This window comes from Podarcis erhardii, assembly GCF_964252035.2.
Source record: "Podarcis erhardii genome assembly, chromosome: 14".
NCBI classification, from domain to species: Eukaryota; Metazoa; Chordata; class Lepidosauria; order Squamata; family Lacertidae; genus Podarcis; species Podarcis erhardii.
In genome coordinates, this window is record NC_138503.1 from 20,044,912 (window position 1) to 20,063,235 (window position 18,324).

The following is an 18,324-nucleotide window of genomic DNA, read 5'->3' on the forward strand; positions in this document are numbered from 1 at the left end:
TGTGGACAATATGAAACTATGTGGACCAATGGTCTGACTTGGAATAAGGCAGCTTCCTGTGTTGGGGCAATAAGCATTGGCCTCCATAATCACATGCCTCTATCAGGTTCAATCTCTAGCATCTCCAAGTAAGTCTGTGTGTAGGGTGGAGGGGAGAAACTTTGGCTTGAAACCCTGGCAAGTCACTGCCAACTACTGTAGATAATACTGAGATAGATGGACCAATGGCCTGATTCAGTATAAGTAGCTAAGCGTGGTTACTTCACATTTCATGGAAGGTGAAATTTCACTGGAACCTTGTACCTGCTATCAAACAGCAGGGCTGGAGCCATCACATTGACAGACACCTCTCCCTGTAGCCACCACCACTCTTGGCTTTGTGACGACATAGCTTTGTTTGCCTGTCATGTTTTTATCACCCCTCTCTCTTCCCTTTCAGTTCCACAGAGTTTCTTAATCTCTCTACTCTTTTTGTTATTTATATGCAAACATTGGAATGATAACTATCTGTTTGGATGTGTGGCAGTGCCCATTACTATTCAGAAGCAATAAGCTCTGGGGACCACCCTCGCTGGCTTTGGCTGCCTTCAGTGCATTGTTTGAGATCTGCTGCTATTGGCAGTGCACGTCAGGTCATTGGGATGCCACTGCAATGCTGCTTATGAGCTTCAGACAAGGGAGAGGGGGCAACCAGTAATAACAGCTGCCTGGCAAATCCCACCCCCACTCCAGTTATCTTACCTAGGAGCAAGAATGGCAAGAGAATATAGGAATAAATTCTGGAGAAACAGGTGGCCCCTGTACAATATTGTCAAGAGAATACTTACCTCCCACAAAAGCTAACTCGAGCAGGTTTTCCTTTCTTTTTTTAAAATAAACAAAGCAGCAAACTAAAATGCTTCATAAAAACAGTCATAAAGGCAAGGAGAATAAAAATACACGATAAAAAAATGAAGCTAAAAAAAGAATGAACAGCATTACATTTATTACCTGGCGGGATACAAGTTTCACATTTATAGAAGATATGGCAAGTATTCATAAATGATGCCTGATAAAACCATGTTTGGTAGGAATGTGCTATCCATGAGATAGCCCCCCAAGCAGATTCAAATTCTGAGGGGTCCACAGTGCCCCTGGCAGCATGTATCTTACGGGTCAGTTTTTCAGCGATGACAATAAACTTTACTTTTTAAAATGATAAGTCCAAAGAGTAACAAAAAGTGCTCTTCCATCCTTGAGCTATTATGTAATGATCAACAACTAGCAGATATAAAATTAATTTTGGCAAATAGGTTTGGCATTAGCACCATCAAAAGCATATAAAAGATGTAACTTAGGGTCCAAAATGACACGTTTGCCAATAATAATGCTAATTCCTGTTAAAGCCTGAACTTACAGAACTTGTGCATGTAGTTAAATCCTCTATGCCAGTGTGTTCCTTGTACCCTACAACCCTTCCAGTGTACGGGAAAGCCAGATATTACAATATGAGCTAGTCAAACCAAGGTTAAAATCCAGCAGTAGCCCACATTCAAAGAATTCTCCCTAAAGTTAGCAGAAACACATCTGGAGGGGCAAGTGGACCTGACCTTAAGACACTGAGGTTTTAAGTTTATTTCAGAAGAACCATTGTCATTTTTTGCAGAATATTATGATTCAAAGTAAAAAATAATAAGAATCCCAGAGCAGTTTTGTTTATTGTTGTTAATAATTGTAAAATGATTAAATCACACACATGCTCATCCCAGGTGGGTAAACTTTAAAAAGATGGTTCAGGGTGTATGTGACTTTTCTGTTATGCATTGCAGGTCATCGAGTGCATCACCCAAGGCCGAGTCTTGGAGCGTCCTCGAGTCTGCCCCAAGGAGGTTTACGACATCATGCTGGGCTGCTGGCAGAGGGAACCTCAGCAGCGGCTGAACATCAAGGAAATCTACAAGATCCTTCACGCCCTGGGCAAAGCCACACCAATCTACCTGGACATCCTTGGCTAGCAGCGGTCCCTTTCCTCCAACACCGTTGCTCTGCCCTTCTTCTCCCCCTCCCTACCTCTCCCTTGACCTCAAGCCAACATATTCATATAAACTCAAGTGCCTGCTACACGTACAACACTGAACAAATAAAAAGACAATTACAACTTCAAACAGAAAGGTCCTGACAACCCACCTGTAAAGCAGCTTGGCTTACATATATATATATCTAGAGATAATATATATAGAGAGAAAGATATATTCACCTCCCACCAGAAGCTGCCATTACAGGAAAATGTAAGGCGTTATAAGAAAAAAAGGAGAGAGCGAGGGAGGAAAAAGAACCTACAGTATTAAAAAGGATCAAAAAAGAAAAAGGGAAAACAGGATCTTTTAACTCAAGGTGTGGAACTGTGAATCCTACTGCGCTCTTTTGGTTCCAGTTGCTGGGTGGAGTTCAACCCACTTGGGAACGCTAAGAGATAATCCCACCAAAAAAAAATTTAAATTAAATTAAAAACTGGCGAGACTGTGCCTGATCTGTAGCTGCACTTTGCGGGCTCCGTCCCCTGGTGCAGAACTGGCAAAGACTGGGCTCTGATCCAGGGTGATGCCCCCTGGAAGAACTTCCTTTTACTGACCCCCAACCACCTTCGTATTGCCCCCCACCCAGCCCCGACTTCTACTTCCAGCATTTGGGGTAAGATGCTGTTCCAAACAAGCCCCAGTTTGCTGATTCTTTCACATGTGTAGACTCTATACAGTTTTGTTTTTCGTTATTGGAACATTTACAGTTCGAAAGGATTTCATCACCTACGGGTAAAAAAACAAACAAACCAGAAACAGAAAATAGCCACTAGACCACAAGGAAACAAGAATGGATGTAGTATTCCTGCTCCCCTTATTTACCGGTTTCAGTTTTTTATACATATATAAAAATAATAGTGAATGAACCAGAGTCCTAGGAATGTTGCCAAGGTCCCGAACAGTCGTCTGCGAGAACCATCTAGGGAAAAGGCATATGGGGAGAGGACAGCCTCAGCACAACCCCCTGGAACCCACCACTGGAATAAGCTTCTGTGTGTCAACACAGATCCAGCATTCACCACCATAACCTCAATGTAGCCGTCGGTTCCAAACAGGGTGGCTTGGAAGCCATGATCTCAGTGGAGGAAGTCTGAGGAAAAGGAAGAGCAGCCCAGCCATTCAGATATACCTATATATATGTGTACACACACGCACACAGGCCCAAATCTGTCCATTTCCTTATTGCCCTTCATGCTAATTTATATTGCACATTTCCGTGTACAGAATACTTTGCAATCCTCCCTTCGATCCTATTGTGGTAGGTAATGTCTATCCCTGTTTTGGATACGTTGGAGACCTAAGGCCAACAAAGATGACAGAGAGATACTTGCCTGAAGACCACACAGTGAGTTCATGGTGAAGCACAAAGTTGAATCCAGATCTCCCCCAGCCAATGTTGAGGTCCACTGTGGGTTACTCTATTATGTCTCTCTTTTATGTCTTAACTGCAGTGAAGGATAAGTTTCTTCTTTGGAATCTGGCTGAAATACTGATTGGAGGAGCCAAGGGAATACTTATCCTAGATCAGTTGGTTGCTACCTCTCCCCTCTCCTTCCACCCCATCCTGCTTATCTCCTCTCCCTTCCAACTATTGCTTCAGTTTGTTGTCTCTTATATTTCTGCATGCTGGGGTGGGTGGCAGGGGTGGGTTTGGGGGCTGTGTGGCAGTAGGGTATGCATCAGTGCCACTTGTCCTTTCTAGCTTTCCCTTCCAGTTGACATGATTCTGATGTTGTCGGCCCCCTGGAAAAGGATAGAGGCATTTGCTTTTGAGCTGCTGTGAGCTGAAGAGTAGCTCCACAGGCAGTTTGTTGGGAGGTTTGGGGAGAGATAGGAAGGAAGGTCCTTTGGGAAGGAGGAGGTTCAGTGAACAGCCATGGTGGCTTGCCTTGCATCTTAATGAGCCCTGGGCTAGGCAGTGAAGGATTGCCAAGAGGGCACTCTCTGAACACCCCACATTCTGTCAAGGGGAAAGACCATAGATCAGTGGCAGAGCATGGTTTGCATACAAAAGGTCCCTGATTCAGTTCTGGACATCTCCAGGTAGATCTGGGAGAAACCCATGTCTGAAATCCTGCAAAGTTGCTTCTGGTCAGAGCAGACAACACTTTGCTAGATGCATCGATGCTATGCAAACTCAGAATCAAGCAGTTCCTTATGTTCCTATGTTCAAATCCCAACCACACAGTCTTTGAGGCATCAAACCTTTCTGGTTGATATCTTTCCTATCTAATCAGGACGCGGACATTGCATGCTGTGCAGAAGCCCTTGCCAAGAGGAGGAGGGAAGCATGATATGTCAGCAGGTCTCTGAGCCACCATTGAGCAAATTTCAGTGGTAGAGCTTTTGTTTTGCATGCAGGAGGTCCCAGATTCAATCACTTGCATCTCCAGATAGAATCGGGGACATTCTTGCAGGAAATCCTGGAGTTCCACTGTCCATCAGTGTAGACAGTATTGAGGTTCATAGACAAAAGGTCTGTCTCAGTATAGGATGGCTGCTTATGTTCAAAGCAGATACAAAAGAGTGTAAATGATACAGATTTGTAATGGATTTAATATTCTCAATGTGTTTCATGGTCCCTTTAGCACCTTCCTCTTTCCCAAATCAACACAGTTGTGTCATTTAATCTAGGATGAGTTTGTATGCTTATTGCTGGACCAAAGGGGCTTTAGATTATCCTTCCCATTTTATTATGGATTTTACAGTTATAGCTCTAAGAGATCTGTGCATAACCGGGAGGAGGTCTTGGAATCCAGGATTGTCCAGAAAGAGGGAACCCTGTGGCTTATTTTGACTGTGATAGCTGTGTGCTTAGATCAGTTTCCAGAAATGAAGTCATTTGCAGAGTCCATGAAGTGGCATGGGGATTGTAAAAGGTTCCAGGGTTGTTCAGAAAGAGGGAACCCATGATTACCATTAGTTTTTAAATCATTATTATTTATTCAACACCATCAATGTACATGGCTCTGTACAGGGTAAGGTGTAAAGTGAGGTCACTTTACAATCTTAATTTCTGGGAAGTCCAGGAAACCACAGAAGGAACAGGAAAGGAGGTGGCAATGGCAACAAAGAGCAGATGAAACTTATCCTCATGTTGGCTCTGTTACAAATTTGAAAGTTATTGCCAGCTGATTCAGATGAGCCAGTACATTCAGTTCATTCATGAGAAATGTCTTTAAAAGACAAATTTAAAAACAAACAAACAAACATGGATGTGTTGGCTACCCAGCCAGATGGGTAGGCTATAAATTATTATTATTATTATTATTATTATTATTATTATTATTATTATTATTATCATTATCCCAGGCTCCTTCAGGAGGAAGGGGATGCTATGGATTCAATAAATAAATATAATTAACATATGGAAAATTTGTTGCCCATCTAAGGTTTATAGCAGGAGTGGGGAGCCTGTGGCCTTCAGATAACAGCATAGGGACTGCAGCTCCCATCAACCCCAGCCAGCATGCCCAGTGGGCAGAGATGATGGGACTTGTAGTCCAGCAACATCTGGAGGACCATAAGTTCCTCAGCCCTGGTGTAGAGGATGTCATTCCCCCCCCCCCGAGTCTCACATCTTCCTTTACGGTCTATAATAATCCAGACTGTTATTTTTCAATCTCAGTTCCACCATCTGCGTTCTTCATTACTCACCACCTTTCTGCAGCATTTTTGCAAACTGGAATTATCCCTCCTTAAACATTCCATAGGATGTGAAGTATACTCTTTCTGTATGGTGTTCATGGAACTGAACTGAGGGCGGTAGTTTAGGGATGAATGGCAGTATGGGTAAGAATGAATGACCCAGGCAGAACGGGAGGCTGCCATTTGTAGGGAGAGATCCTGGAGACAGAGATTCATGCTCTCACCTGGTCCTATGATTAGCCCCACCAAGAGCAACTGTGATGATAAATAATGAAAAGAACTATCAAACACAAATTGATAGTTTATTTTGAACGAGAGATTTAGTAAAGATCAAGGTGAAGTAATCCACCTTTAATGCATGTCTCCTGTCTCATTCAAAGCCACTTGTGGGGTACTGGTTAGCAGGAGGGAGGTCTGTTGTGGTTTGATGGGCTGCAGAAGCATCAGTACATTTCTTGGGATCTTTCTGGGGCAGTTTTGCTTCAACTGGAAAGTCTAAGCACTGTTTGACCCACTGGAAAGCTTTTGTTGGAAGTGAAGCTTATGTGAGTCTGGAAAGGTTAAGGGTTCTCTAAGTACTGATGGCTTCCTATAATTCAGGGTTTTAATGATGAGATGAGTATTCAGTATGGTGAAGCTCTGCCATTCACTCTATCAGCTGAATGTGTTTCAATTGCTACTCAGCCCAATTGGCAGGTCAGGAGGCCTTTCTGAGCTACGTAAATCATATCATGTACCATGGACAGCTCCCAATTCAGGACTAGGGGTAGGTTTCAGTAGTTTTTCATACGCCTGGAATTTCCTGGACATATCTAGAATACCATTGTCCAGTTGGAAATCAGGAAAATTTCAGCAGTGCCATTTTTGCCAATTTCCCATAAAAATAGCTCAACAACTTAGCCCCCCCCCCAAAAAAAGCTCAACAATGTTTCTGTCCAGATTTTCACTTTTTGAAATATGGCAACCCTAGTTTCAGTAGTTTGTCCTGCACTTGTCAGCAATTGTCCCTACCTGGGATATAATTCCTCAGTGGGCCCTCAACCATTACCCTTCCAGTCACCTGTACTGTTGGCTTCCAACAGGTGGCTCCTAGCTAATACTTATCTACTGCAATTTGGGTAAGTCAATTATTTGCTTCTTCCCATTTTGCAACTGCAGGCAGGGAAGACAACACTTATTTCTAGAGCCCCTTCCTCAGCTCTCTCCAAATTTAGGTTGTCCATGGCAAAAGTGTGTGTGTGTGTGTGTGTGTGTGTGTGTGTGTGTGAACACACACACATACCACATGTCCAGTCACAATTTATTAGCAATGTGGCTAAAGGAAGCTTCTTAAATGCCTGTTTTTGAAAGTGAATTTGACACATGCAATCCATGCCTATATTCCAAACAAGAGCCTTTCTCTCCCTGCATACCCCAAATTATTCTCCTCTAGTTAAAATCTGAAATAAAGAGCCCCTCTTTCCCATTGGCAGTCAAGAGATTGTATTTGATCCTAGTCCTATGCAGAATAAACCCACTGAAATGAACGAACTTGTTTATTAACTTCAGCAAGTCAGACTACTCTGAGTAGGACTAGCATTGGACACAGCGCAAAGGGAGGGAAATTTATTACACCAGGTCTGGCACTGGTGTAAAGCTGTGCCATCAACAGGGACCTGGCTGTAGACTGAAGAGGTATAGGAGGAGCAAGGAATCTCAGGCTTGTGAGCTGAATGCAGCCCTCCAAGGCTCTCTGACTGGCCCTCAGGACTCTCCCCAATCCAGCTACCCTCACCATCCTAAACCCACATTGGCTCTCCTCTCTATCCTCCTGCCATGCTTTTGACTGGTTGGAATGTGCCCTTGAACTCTGATTACTGTACAGAGGTGTAACTTCCATTTGTTTTCAAACCCACGGTTTCCTTGCAAGTGGTTTCTGGAAGGTTTCTGCAAGTGGTTTCTGGAAGGTTTCACATAAGGAAATGTGGGCCTCAAGCTGGGGAGGGGAGTTTCTGACCCCTGAGGCATAGGATACAGCATTAATGTGCTTCTCTCCTTTGCCATATACACCCCCCCCCAACATGACTCCATCCTGTTTCAGCCATTCCATCAGCATATCTGTGTTGGTCCCTCACTCTTGGCATATCTGAGCTGTTCTGCTGGTAAATGTGTCATGGTGGTGACATATCTGGTGTTCTGCTGGCCACAGGGCTTCAATCATGTCCTTTACATTGTTAGAAACAGAGGTATGAAAGCTAGGAGCTAAAGAACCTAGGTTATGAGCGCAACAATGGAATGTCTAGGCAAACCTTTTTATAAAAAGAATACAAAGCCAAAAATGAGTGAACTGCAGCTAAAATATTGTGTTTATTTTTCACATGGTCTAGTCCTTCCCCTGCCAACCCCCACCCCCAATCTTCTTAAAAGGGTCTCTTCTCCAGCCTTCAGAGAGTAGCTGGAAGTGGAGAGGCAGAAAAAGTTCCTCCTTTCCTTCCAGCAGTGGCAATTTTAATCTGAAATCTTAGGTGCAGTACTGCACCCAGAGCTCAGAAATTTGCTTTGCACCCTAAGTCATGCTACAATTCTTTGAGAAGCCCATTCATTTAGTATTTGAATCCTGAGTGTCACCGTTGGCAAAAAAAGGAAGAAAATCAAACAATAAATCACCCCTAACATAGTTGTGTGTCCTGGAATTTCTGGGAAATCTGGCCATAATCTTGGGCAAACACTTAGGAGATGGAAAACAAGAGGCCAAGGCTGTAATCAAAGCAGAGGAGATTTTATCCGGGGGAGAAAACAGAATAGGAAAGACGGAGCTCAAATGCCAGCTTTTCTGGTATGAAATGCAAGCTGCAGCAGTAAAGGCTGAGTGATGTTGACTCTACAAGGCCCAGACAACAAAAATACACAGCAAAAAAAGCAACCTATTCTCCCTCCCTCCCTTTTCTTAAAAAAGGCTTCTGGCTGCTATGACCCAAACATTGCCTTTGTGGTTGGGCTTTAGTGATATTGCCGATGGTGAAACATACAGCCCTCAACTCCAGTCTTGGCAGGAGAGAGTGAAGGCAGTATTAATTTTTAAATGCGGATGTCAATCAAATGTAATGTACTTGTCATTCCTTTATACTTGGTATAGCCTATTAAGGATTTACTGGGCAGCTTTATTAAGGCTACATATTTTTATAAAGAAGCCTTATACCCCCTCCCCGTTTTTTGTGCTAACTCAGAGCCATTCTGCAGACAAATAGTCACACACACACACACGAAACACACACATTTTAGGTACCTATTCTGTGAAGACTGCAGCTTGCCCAGTTGCAGACCTCATGCGGCTTAAGCACAATCAGGAGACTCCTGTATAATTAATTGTTTTTTCAACTGTATCACTTCTGGTTGTGGGGGATCAATCAAACAGTGGAGACTGGGATGTCAGGGAAAATGAGGCATGGCCTCACTAACCTCAGACAGTTCTCAGGCAGCCCCCACCTGCCTGCCTACATTCCTACTTACAACCAGCCCAAGAGGCTGCACTGCTGGTCAGTTAAATCTGGTCAGTTAAGTCTCAGTGCTGCCCTACATAGAACTCAGCAGGGAAGAGGATGGGGATAAAACCAGAGTTAGTTGGATCTCCCTGCCAATGGCTCTGAATCGGCCTACTGTTGGGGATCCTTCCTTTCTACCCTACCAGTCCCAATGAGCACCCAATGTCTGGATGTACAGTTGTACCTTGGAAGTCGAACGGAATCCATTTTGGAAGTCCAGCCAACTTCCAAAACATTAGAAAACCAAAGTGTGGCTCCCGATTGGCTGCAGGAAGCTCCTGCAGCCAATCGAAAGCCATGGAAGCCCCGACGGACGTTTGGGTTCCAAAAGTAGTTCACAAACCGGAACACTCACTTCCAGGTTTGCGGCGTTTGGGAGCTAAAATGTTCGAGAACTAAGCTGTTCGAAAACCAAGGTACAACTGTTGTACCATTTTTATTTTTATATTTTAAAAAGAGAAAAACATAAAACTGTTATGTCACAGAGTAAGGTAGGATTGAACTCCGTAAATTGCTAGTGGCAGGGCAGGAAAGAGTTCTTTTCTATGCAAGAAGCAGGGAAACATTCCACCTGGCAGCATATACTTGTAGACTAGTACTAATACTGTTAAAATTACTGTTAACAGTAATATTAATGATGTTTTTAATATTGTATTTTTTAATTGTTGTAAACTATCCTAGGACCTTATAGAGGAGAGTGAATAATAATAATAATCATAGGGATAAAATGAAGGATTAAAAGAAGGATCATAACTGTAAAGTAAAAAATAAATTGCATGACTTTACTGATCATGTAACTCAACATATATCACCTGCTAGTACTTTGCACCAGGCCTGGGGGCCAAATGTGCCCCTCTGGGGCCTTGCACCTCTTCCCAAGCCACACCTCTTTTCTCCAGGCTACACCCCTCAATGACACTACTTTGCACTCCAAATGTTTTTGGCTGGTATTTCCTACTTCCATAGATGAAGGACAGAGAGGGGAGTGTAGAAACTAGCCTCTGGTCAAACATAAAATATAACATTAATTGCTTTTATTTACTCTTTTGCCTATGGCCCTGCCTATTAGTTGCATGTGGCCCCCAGTAGGGAATATGGTCCCCAGGTGGAAAACAGTTCCATACCTCTGCTTTTTACGTCATTACTCTGACTGCTTAAATTTGAGATAGCTCAGCTGTCAATCAGCCAGTTGAGGTATTCTAGATCTACCTCCGTAAGATTTTTGCCTAGTGTACAGCCATTATCTTCCACATCAGTTGAATATGTTTTCACTTATAGGAGATCCTAACTGCCCAGTCACCAAGGTGAACTGAATTTTGTAGATGCATATGGACATTTAAATGTGAAGAGAAGTTGATTGCCTCCACCTGCCATTGCAAATAGGACATTGTGGCTTGGATTGGCTTTTCTACATACTGTGCATCTTTTGTGGATAAACCCTTTTAGTGTATTTGTTCCATTTTAATGGATTTTTTATTACTGCATATTGAATGTTGGTGTCCTTGTAAATCGCTCTGGGGCTCCTTTTGTGTGAAGCGCTAGATAAATTGAATTAATCTAATCTAGTTGAAATATATGAGGATAAGATGTTTATTTATATAGTATTTAAATACCTTTTTACATGTTTTGTTCATTTTTCAATGTTCATTGCAGGTGTGGACCCCAAATCCAGATAACCCCTCTCCCCCAAAAAAGAATGTATGAGGATCTGTGCTCGGCAGAACTGTGCAGTTAAGATCACGTGTAATGTGGGTCTTTCTTTTCTGTGAATATTGGGAAGGGCTATAGCTCAGTGGCAGAGCATCCATTTTGCATATGGAAAGTCCCAGATTTAATTTCTGGCATCTGCTGGTAAGGCTGGGAATATCTCCAGTCTGAATCTTAGGAGAGCCAAAGCCAGACAGTGTAGAAGATACTTAGCTAGATGGACCAGTGGTCTGACTCTGTTTAAGGCAGCTTCCTATGTAAATTCTGCAACCTTTTGCTATGGCCATGGCCACATGCATCCGGTCAGTTCTAGGCAAATATAATTGATTTGTATTGCACTGATTCCACTGCATTTTGAATGTAGGCACTAAAACATGGCTTGTCATTTGGTTCTCGCAATTCCCACTGGTTCCAGGCTGTCACGCTTTCATATGTCTTTCCTTTTTTGCCAGTTAATTTCTATTAGTTTTCAAAAACAACAACAACAACAACATTACATCCAATTAAAAGCATTCAATACAAAACAGACTTCCTATCCTGTTTTGCGGTGTTTCCCTTCTTGCTACTTCATACTACATACATTACTTTCCAATCCTTTACTTAAAATAGTTTAACATTTTATCATTAATTATTTGTTTCCTTTATCCTTTTCCATCGGCTGTTCATTTTTCAGTTACTGCTTGTACTATTACAATGGATAGATCCAATATAATTACTCTTCACATTGCCAAGCTACATGGACATTAGTTTAAAATTATTACAGTGTTCCTTAAAAGAACCTCATCCCCTGGCAACTTGCAAACACAAAGTTCCACTTGTTTTATTGTTTTTGGTAAAGCCTTTGATCCCCTTCTCCAGATTCAACTTCCTTGTTATGCAGATCCTCCAGCAACAAGACATACCAAAGCAGACATTGCTCATCTAATCAGGTAGATCTGCACTTTGTAATGTAAGGGTGAGGTATCCTAGAATGCTCTTGGTAAGGTCTTTCACATGGGACTGGTACAACTGGTGCTTATTAGGTGGCAAACTGCTCTGATTTAAAGGCTCTTGGGCACCCAGAGCCTAGTGCTTACAAACCCAGGTGCCAACAGCTGGAGAAGCAGCAAATATATGGATGTCAGAGAGGTAGGGGTACCAGTGGGAGATGTTTCCAATAGTGATGAGTTGGCTGGGCTGAGTGGGTGTTGGAGGTAAAACTCTATAACAGGCTCTCTTGTTTTGACTCTCTAGGGTCACCTGGTTTTTATGACCAGAAGGATTCCTGTCTGTAGCATTTGTGAGTTTCTGTCTTGCAGCCGATGGAACAGGGCAGGGGTGAGAAATCTTTCATCCTCCAGATGTTACTGGACTGCAGCTTCCATCATCCCTGACAATTAGTCATGCTAGCTGGGGCCAATGAATACTGGAGTCCCACAGAACCTGGAGAGACCAGAGGTCCACCTTGCTGAATTACCAAATCTATACCTCTCCCACTGGGTCTCTTCTTCAAGCCCTGTGAGTCCAGCACCACTTTTGTATCCATCACTTCTGGCAGGATGAAGCAATTGATTCCAGATGTCCTTGACTCAGTAAATGCTCTTTATAGTCCCCCCTGCTTTCTTTCTATACTTATATCTGACACGGGACTGTTTTCCCAATGCAAGTTGCAAAAATATTGCTGTTTGCTACGTCGGTAACTTAAAGCCAACACAGGGATAGCAAACATACCACAGAGAACAATTTTACTTTGCCCTCCGGGAGGCAGACTGGGTTACCTGATAGGTCATTTTCATTTCTGCCACCTTCGACGCCCCATTGGCCCCAATTTCAGAGCCATCTTCAGACCAATCAGATGGCCTCCTTTTCATGCCCCCCTTACTTTTCTATAAACAACTGACCTTAGCATTCTTGGTTGGGGGGGGGGGGGAGGTGAAGCAAATAAGGCCTGACACCAGTACAGGCAACCCCAATCTTTGCCTGTCATCCTCATGTAGGATTTCCCTGTGGGGTCTAATCTGCCAATGACAACAAAGCAAGTGATCTTATGGCCTAAACAGCAGCAGTTCTTCTGAAGAGGTGTTCCTCCCCCCTCCATCACTGAAGCTACTGGCTTCTTAGCGGGAGCCAACTACAATGCTTCTGAAAGAAATCGGAACAGCAGGAGGGTTGAACAATCTCAAATCTCACTCTCTTGTTCAGGTTCTCTACTCCCTGGGAAGTTGCTGCCTGATGTTTAGATAGTTTAAGGGACACTTTAAAAAAAAATCAGAATAGTCACGTGGTACAACTTTCACTGGACTGTACTATAATGGGGGTGGGAGTCATGGATACATATTAAAAGAAATCTCCCTGCACATACAAAACTAGTACATGAAGTTAAAGAGTTTTACCCCCAGTGTTCTTTGCATTTTTTATGTACATTAAAATTTAAACACCAGTAATCAGAATGTTCAATGAAACGATCCCATTAAAACAAGGAGGAAACTGACACAAAGTATGAGTTTGTTATTAGTGGAAACATTCGTTCTGCTGTCCCTCATTCCCCCCCCCCCACACACAATAGGCCTGCACTTAAGAACATAAGAGCCTGCCAGAGCAAGCCACTGACCCATCTAATCTAGTATCTGGTTCTCACAGTGGCCAAACAGATCTCTGTGGGAAACTTGCAAGCAGGACCTGGGCACAGAAATACTCTCCCCTCCTGTAGTTTCCAGCCACAGGTATTCAGAAGCATTGCTGCCTTCAACTTGTGGAGGTAGAACACAGGCATTGTGGCTAGTAAACACTGATAGCCTTCTCCTCCGTGAATTTGCTTAATCCACTTTTGAAACCATCCCAGTTGGTGACCGTCTCAGCCTCCGGGTTGGAGTGAGTTCCGCAGTTTAACTATGTGCTGTTGTGAACCATGCCCTTCTCTTCTTGTCAAACATCCAGTCTCATGGTGCCTTCTTGCCTGATGATCAGACATTTCAAACCAAGCGAAAGTCTTAATGTGAGGTGAATCCCAAGACCACAAACAGTTTGGACTTCAAACTGCGAGGAAATTGGTGCTGAATGAATCGGCGCGCAAAGCAGAAAACTTTCATTTCCTGCAGACAGGATGGAATTGACTGTTATATTAAGACTTCAGAAGGAGCACTACCCTGGAGTAATTTCACTGCTGTCAGGCAGTGTTGACATCTAGATTAACCTCTGTGCAGTGAATTTTACAGCAGAGCTCATTGTGATGCTTTGGTGAGGTGCGTGGGGGGTGAGGGGCGGTCTCTTGCAACTCTTACCTGGAGCCATGGGAGTTCCATTCTCCCAATCCCCCAGAAATTAAAGGTCATGGGAAGTTGTCCCAGGAGTGGGTAAAGCTGACCTTGCCCAAGTAAGGTCTCACTGAATTGACACTGTTTGCTCTGCTGAACTTACAGGCAGTTTAGCTTGTTCCTTCCCTTCCATCCCATTTAATCCCCTCAAGGTGTTGTAAATCAAGATGGTGAAATATTCTTTGCTGCTGACAAGTGCTTCTCACTGTGCATATAAAGAGAACCCAGACGAACATTGTTGAAAGAAGCAGGGCAACCACGGGAGTGACAATTGGCTTATCTCTCTGAGGGTGAAGGACTTCATCTCTGAAAGCTAGTTGATGACTCCAACCTAGGGCTCAAGCTTTTTAAAGTGAAGCAACCTGACTTGAAATCCCTGGGCTGACATACAGTTATCTGTAATTTCCTTGCAGTTTGCTGAATGCTGTGATATGATTCTTAGCTCAAAAAAACAACAACCCCATAACAAAATGCATCTAAAATACACATTTTAAGACTAAAATGCATACAAAATAAGTGCTTTGTGAAAAAAAATTAAATAATGTGAATTTCATGCTTTTAAAAATAAATCACAAATAGATAACAGAAACTTGATGGAACAGATTTACAAATGAGCACGTGTGAAACTGACATAGAATGAGCTGTCCTACTCTAGTTGTGTGATGCCTATTCCTTTATTTCTGTTTCTATTTCTGCCTCCCTCTGCCATACTGCCATACTGCCACTGGCATTGCATATTTTAGAATGCAGTTTCTGCAATGAATATTTTACTTATTTCCTGCACATTCCATGCATGCTGTTACGTTGGCTTAATAGAACATTATTTTCCCCATTGAAAAGTGCTACAGCTGTGACCTTTTGTAAGTAGTATAATTTAGATCTAAATTATCATTGAGCAGTGCAAGTGCTTTATTGTTAACGCTGCAACAGGTAGCCCCTCATTTTGATTTAGAACTAATGTTTTTCAGGAGCTGCTCTGAAACATTTTCCACCCCCTGTTGAAAAAAAACCTCTCCTCTGCACCTTCAATACCATTCCCCTCCCCTCTTTTAGTAGCAGCCTTCAACTTGACAGGGTGGTTCTAGCTAATCAGGGATCACATAGTGCTATGATAACTTTAGGTCAGATTTTATTACATGCTAGTATTGCTGAAGGCATACTAGGCTGATTTAGAGTAAGGGCAGTGCTTCCTTGACTGGCTGCATATCCAAGCAACAATGGATGTGAAAGGAAACAAACTTTTTCCTCATGACCCCTAAATATGAACTTTTGTCCCTTCCTGAGCATTCCTAGAAAAATAGACAAAAGGGGGCTGCCTTTTGCTGCTTATTAAAATATTTGTGAAACACACCCTTTCCCTTTTCTTCTTAGAAAGGGAAGAATAATTCTGTTAATTATTACCCATAATTAACAGAATGGGGTAACTTATTGTGCCTGTGTTCTCTACTTTTCCTAATAGGTTCTGAGCTAATGTTCTCATGACTGCTGCTTGTTCAAGGCACCTACCTGCAATACACAATCTGTGGTTTTTGCCCCAGGAATGGGAATTCGCAGTATGTCAGCACGTCTTCCTCCAACTTAACACTTTTCATGTCCACTTCCCAAGTCACCCTGGTTCTTGCCCTTGGTTGCATTGTTCACAAGCATGAATAGCCAAACTTCCTACCCACTTTAATTTGTTTAGCTGAGTTGAATGTGTCTTTCAAAGGGAATACAGAAATGGTACATATTAATTTCAACCCCAGTTTGAACTTGAAAGCAGAGCTTCTGGTGCCTTTGCTCACCAACTAAGCTGTAAACATGCAAAGTGTGTTGTTAGTAGCAGTCCATTTTTTCCAATACTGTCCTTCTTCCAAGGAGCTTGAACCAGTGTACATGGTCACACAACCACCACCATTTTATCTTCACCCAAACCCTGAGAGGTGTCTGAAAGTGACTGGCTAGCCTAACAACAGCCAGTGAACTTCATAGCTGTGTAAGAATTTGAACTGTGCCCCCTGCAATCCTTACTGAGTATTCTGTCCACTGCACCATAATAGTTGTGGCCCATCTAGTCCAGCATCCTGCTCTGACAGTGGCCAACCAGATGCCTGTGGGAACCCTGTAAGCTGGATAGAAGCATAACAGCACTCTTCCCATGTGTGATTCCCAGCAGCTGGTATTCAGTACTTTGCTTGCTGACAATTTAAAAAGAACCCCAATGTTCAATTTGATCATTTTTTGAACTTTGGTGAGTAGTCGGAGGTAGAGGTGTCTGTAGTGAAATCCCCAACACACACACACACACACACACACCGCAGCTCCCTCCTGTTTTAACCAAATTGTACCTTCTGTAGCCTCCTAAAATTCTAATAAGAGGGCCATCAGATATTGTAAGAGGTTGAGTCCCACTTTCCCTGTCTAGCTGGAGCACTGCCCATGCCTGGCGTTTTCTGCAAGCCGTATCACCTTGAACCATAGAGGAGAAAAGGTTTCACATATAAGCCTACTTCACAGGCTGCAACCCTGGGGTTTTGCAAAGCTGTTGATTCGCCAGTCACCAAAGAACAAAATACCAAACACAAGCTAACAGCCTCATTTAAAAGGTAATCGGCATTGCATTTTCCTGAGACATCTGTGCACTAATGTTCAGCAAATCAGATTTCCTCTCTCCTTGAATTATTGATGCTGTAAAATGTCATAGCACACAAGTTTCCTCCTGCTGAAGCCAATCTATGGGTTTTGGAGTCATTGTAGAGGAGCTGTTATTATTCCCCCACCCCATCCCATTCATTGAAGTCCATGGCTGGCTTTTGTATTCTTTGTGAGCGCAAAGTGGCTTGACCATAAAAAATCTGCCACTGAGTTGTAAGTATTTCTGCTTGAAATCTCTTTTCAGATCCAGCAGTGTTTCCAGGAAATTTAATCTGAGAAATCTCAGGACTCGTTACAAAGAGATAAAAATATGATGGCTCAGATTTAGTGGTACAAATAGCCTTGCTATGCATCTTTTGCCATCTCTAAAGTGCCTTTGCAATGGGTGAGTTTGTAGGATTGATAAATCTGAGAGAGAGAGGGAGGGGGAGAGGAAGGGGGGGAGGGAGAGAGAGAGAGAGAGAGAGAGCACTACCTGGAATGACACCAGGGAGAGACTGGACGATCTAGGTCCCATATAGACACCATTCAATTTTTGTTCCTGCATCAAACTGGAATGTGATCTTATTTTCAGGATCTTTTAAAAGTCTCCTTAAGAGTTTCTTGTGGCTCTGAAGTGGGATATAGTGACTATGGTCTGAACTATATATGCACATAATGGAGTGGTAGAACCCTGAAATGGTAGAGTGGAATGTGACCTTTCAGACTAAAGTCATGGAATATCATTTTAAAATGCATAAAGATGGATAGTCGATATAGATACATATAGATAGATGATAGATAGATAGATGATGACTGATAGATAGATAGATAGATAGATAGATAGATAGATAGATAGATAGATAACATGGTATACCTTTTGGAACTTCCTCTCATTACATATCTGACACATACCATACCACCTTTGCAATCTTTTGGACACCCATTTAATACATTCCCTTTTCCAATCACCTTTAAAGCAAAACATCCCAAAATGAAATAAAATTATTTATATAAAGGAAAATATTCAATAGGTGCCAATGAGACAGTAGATAGACACCTGCCTGATTATAATGAAAGGGGGTTCCAATGGCAGGGAGGGTCAAACTTTTGGCTGCCATTGGGGACGATGGAGATGGCTGTCCCTTTTGCCTTTCTCTGCTGTTGTCAGTTGGGTTTGGTGTTGACAGTCTCAGCAGTTCCCCTTTTGGTAGTTGCTGTTTTCTTTCTGTGAAGCCACCACTATGCAATGCTTACATCTTATAGAAGGGGCTTCCTAGAAAAGTGGGAGGGCCACCATGTATCACACACTGTGGTTGTTATTTGTTGGGTGACCTATTGATTTTCCTATGAGCCTTTCCTTGATATACCTCAGTCTATATTCATCCATTCTAGCTTGCCAATGAAGATGGTTGGGAAAGGCCGTATTGTACCTCCTCCTCCTCCTCCTCCTCCTCCTCCTCCTCCTCCTCCTCCTCCTCCTCC

The 18,324-nt window shown here is 42.8% G+C and overlaps 1 protein-coding gene across 2 annotated transcripts in view; it reads left to right on the forward strand.

Annotated features, from left to right (window-relative positions):
- Window positions 1-2,493, forward strand: part of NTRK3 (neurotrophic receptor tyrosine kinase 3) — a 406,873-nt gene extending 404,380 nt beyond the window's left edge. For both annotated transcript variants that reach the window (XM_081838856.1, XM_081838857.1), the window contains one exon: window positions 1,809-2,493. In XM_081838856.1, the coding sequence (XP_081694982.1) occupies window positions 1,809-1,994 (186 nt within the window). In that variant the 3' untranslated portion in view covers window positions 1,995-2,493. The remainder of the gene's footprint in view (window positions 1-1,808) is intronic.
- The last annotated feature ends 15,831 nt before the right edge of the window (window positions 2,494-18,324 follow it).